The sequence below is a fragment of the Chrysochloris asiatica genome, unplaced genomic scaffold, assembly GCF_000296735.1.
Source record: "Chrysochloris asiatica unplaced genomic scaffold, ChrAsi1.0 scaffold00188, whole genome shotgun sequence".
Lineage (NCBI taxonomy): Eukaryota > Metazoa > Chordata > Mammalia > Afrosoricida > Chrysochloridae > Chrysochloris > Chrysochloris asiatica.
The window spans coordinates 1,579,234-1,582,966 of NW_006408706.1; the positions used below are offsets into that span (position 1 = coordinate 1,579,234).

The 3,733-nt window shown below is 43.0% G+C and overlaps 1 protein-coding gene across 1 annotated transcript in view; it reads left to right on the top strand.

The window, feature by feature from the left end:
• The first annotated feature begins 311 nt into the window (after positions 1-311).
• Positions 312-3,733, top strand: part of ALPK1 (alpha-kinase 1) — a 94,352-nt gene continuing 90,930 nt past the window's right edge. Inside the window, exon 1 of the mRNA XM_006872256.1 lies at positions 312-432. Coding sequence (XP_006872318.1) covers positions 312-432 — 121 coding nt within the window. The remainder of the gene's footprint in view (positions 433-3,733) is intronic.

Here is a 3,733-nt window from a genome sequence, read left to right on the forward strand (position 1 = left end):
CTCTCCCTGCTGCTCTTTGATGCCTTTGAGGTGCTGCCCATCTAGACCAGTCCCTGCCTCAATTTCACACACTCCCCTAATAAAGTCCTCAGGGGTTGCCATGTATTTTCATGTATTTGCTCTATTATCCCTCTCTGCTTGAGTCTTACAGATAATTGATGATGCTTCTGTTAATCATCTTTCCTTCTCTTTTGTTCACCAGGTACCTCGCCTTGAAGGGCCTCCTTTATTGAGAATCGATGTCTCTTCCTAGGTAATTGATCATTGTAGACCCAGGGACACTGATTCATCATTGAGGGAGGGTGATCATCATGAATATTCAAAAGGCTGTAGCTGCGATACTGCAAGAGTGCAAGCAAATACTGGACCAGCTCTTGTTGGAAGCATCAGATGTGTCAGAGGAGGACAAGAGCAAGGACCAGCGGTGCAGAGGTGAGGTCCTGATGGGTGATATCAGGGGTGAGCCAGCAGGTTCATGCTCCTCTCCCCTGCCTGAATGGCACGTTCTCATCTCTGCCCTATTTTTCTTCTCTTGGCAGATGACCACCGAGAGATGAGTGGATTTCTAGGGCATGAATGGGACATGGGCTGCGGGGTGGACAGGCAGGGGAGGAAGCCCACTTTGTTGCAGTGAATTGCTGTCAGTTCTAATTTTAAGCTTCAGTAAACATGAGGCTACAAGAAACAGTTTAGTTCAAGTAGAACAAAGGGTCCAAGTTGGCTGGTGCACGTAAATTTCAATTATTAAAAAATTGAAGCAACTTCTGAATGGTGGCACATATTTTTTTTCAAAGTCGGATTTTGTGCCTCATCAGTTTCCATAGGCTTCTACAATCTCCATAAATACGTCATCTCGCCAGTCCACTCTCTATCTCTCTCTTTTTAATTTGAATTCTTTCTTGCTATATGTGAAATAAATAAACACAGATTGACAAATACTGATTGCATCATTATCAGAGCTTAAAATTTTGGATTTTGCTTATTTAATAGTTTGCACATTCATAGTTTTAGATAAGTCATTGTTTGGGAAGTTTCAATCACAAAACCTAGATAATTAAGGCAATTATTATTTCTTCTTCAATCAATTTTGAAGAGGCAACCCTTAGATGCAATTCTTAGTTTTTTTTAGAATTCTATTAATTTTTCCTTGGAGTCCTGGTTTGGTATGGTGGGTTAATGCATTGGACTGCAAAGTCAGTTTGAACCGCAAGGTAGGTGGTTCAAGCTCACCAGCCGCTCCCTGTAAACCCTATACTGTATCACTGTGGGTCAGAACCAACTTGATGGCTCTAAACAACAGCAACTATTTTCCCCTCCATTTCTACATTTCCCTTTTATTTCCTTTTAATGTTTTTCTTTACCTTTCTAGTGCTTTGGTTTCCCCTCCGGAAATAAGAGTCCCATGTAAAATGCACATTCCTAATCTCTTTTGTAGTTGTTCATTATGTAATAGGCCAGGTTCCAAGAGAGTCTTATCCCTACATTCTCATATTTACCCATTGCCATTGAGTCAATGCTGACTCATAATGATCCAAAAGGCAGAGTAAAACTGTTCCATGGTGTTTCTTTACAGGAGTACACCATCACATCTTTCTCCTACAGAGTGAAGAGTGACTGTTGCCATCAAATCGGTTCCTACTCCTAGTGACCATGTATGGGGTTTTTGAGGAGTAGCTGGTGAGCTTGAACCACTGACCTTGCAATTCAAACCAATCTTGCAGTCCATCACATTAACCCTCAGTGCCACACCAGGACTATGAAGGGTGGCTGGTGGTGGTTATGTGCCGTGGAGTCGGTTCCGACCCTGTATAGGAATAGGGTTTCTGAGGCTGCAACTCTTTACAGGAGCAGAAAGCCTCATCTTTCTCCCATGGAACAGCTGGTAGTTTTGAACTGCCAACCTTGAGGTTCACAGCCCGATTTGTAACCTCTATGCTACCAGAGCTCCTTGCAAAGAATGGCTTGTGGGTTTGAAATGGCGACCTTTCAGTTAGCAGACAAGCATTTAACTACAGTGCTACCAGGATTCTTCATCCTCATATATAGGCACATACATTTTTACAAGGGCACTTTGAGAAGCCTGTAAAAGCTTTAATTATTTGTCACCTGTCATTTGTGCTCCTTTTGAGATAAAATGCCCATATTCAGTCATTTCACAGCCTTAGTTCATGTATTCATGTGCTAGTCAAATACTTGAGGCTACAAGAAACAGTTTAGTTCAAGCAGAAAAAAGCGTCCAGGTTGGCTGGTGCATGTAAATTTTTATTATTAAAAAATTTAAACAGTTTTGTTATTTAAAAACTTGCCAGTCACCTGAAATCACACCTGTGTGTGTTAGCAGAGGAAATGGGGTTACTCAACTCCTCTAAAACATGCCCTGTTGCAGAGGCAGTGTGTGGTGTTCGGTTATTTCTACTAATAAGTTTTTCTCTTGTCCTTTTACTACATTGTGTCCTTTGTCTCCTCAACCCAAATTCCTTTAACCTTTAAGTGCTCCCTAGGGAAGATCCTGAACCCTCCTAATCAGGTAGCATTGTTTGGGTCTTTTTCTTCTCGAACACCAAGAACAGGAGAAATAATCAGTTTAGTTCCAGATAAGGCAAATCACTGCTATAAAATCACTAAATTAGACACGGCCTTTCAGGTAAGTTGCTGGGAAAAATACGTGGTCAGAGGCGCAAAGGGGACTCCAGCTCTGTGAGGATAAGGACCCTGGGTTTGCTGAATCTTACAAACCAAGGGGAATCTCCTGTGCTGAGCCAGTGGCAATCAGTCAGTGACAATCAGTGTGGAGCAGGACATAGGGACTAGTGAGCTGATTGGATGCAGACTGATGGCGGTGGTTTCTGGACAGTTCCAAGAGGCGGATGGTGCCACTGTTGATGTCATCAGCCTGAGAGAAAAGCATTAGTACAGGGTCACTTAGGGCAGCAGGGTGAGTAGAGCGGACACTGGAACACAAGCACTGCTGTTTTATTCTTTCCTCTCCTCCTCCCAGCCCCATCCTTTTCACTCAGAAATGTTCTTTGTCAGCATGGGTGACTGCCCTTTAGCACCTTCCCCAGAGATATGCACACACACAAACATATATATATATATTTGTTGTTGTTAAGTGCCATTGAGTCAGTTCTGACACATAGTGACCCTGTCTAGGGTTGCCGAAGAGTGGCTGTTGGGTTTGAACTGAGGACTTTGTGGTTCAAACTGACCTTTCAAAGGTCCAGTACTTATCCTACAGCACCACACCAGGACTCCATGTGTGTTGTTCTTGCTAAGTGCCAACAAGTTGATTCCAGCTCATAACAACTATTGAGTTTGAACTACCAATCTTGCAATTAGCTATCCTGTGCTTATCTCACAGCACTAAATAGTTTCCATAGATACATATATATGGAGCTCTGGTAGCGTAGTGGAATCGGGCTGCAAACCACAAGGTCGGCAGTTTGAAACTACCAGCTGCCCCGCGGGAGAAAGATGCGGCTTTAAAGATTTACAGCCTCGGAAACCCTGTACAAGGTGGCTATGAGTCAGAACCGACTCCACGGCACATAACAACAGCAACAAATATATATGTACATATAGTCTTGGTGTGGTGCTGTAGGTTAATGAGCTTGACTGCAAAGTGCCTTTGAACGGCAAGGTGGGCAGTTCACACTCACAAACTGCTCCTCAGAAACCCTATACAGGATTGCTATGGGCCATAACCAACTCAACAGCACTTAACTATATATAT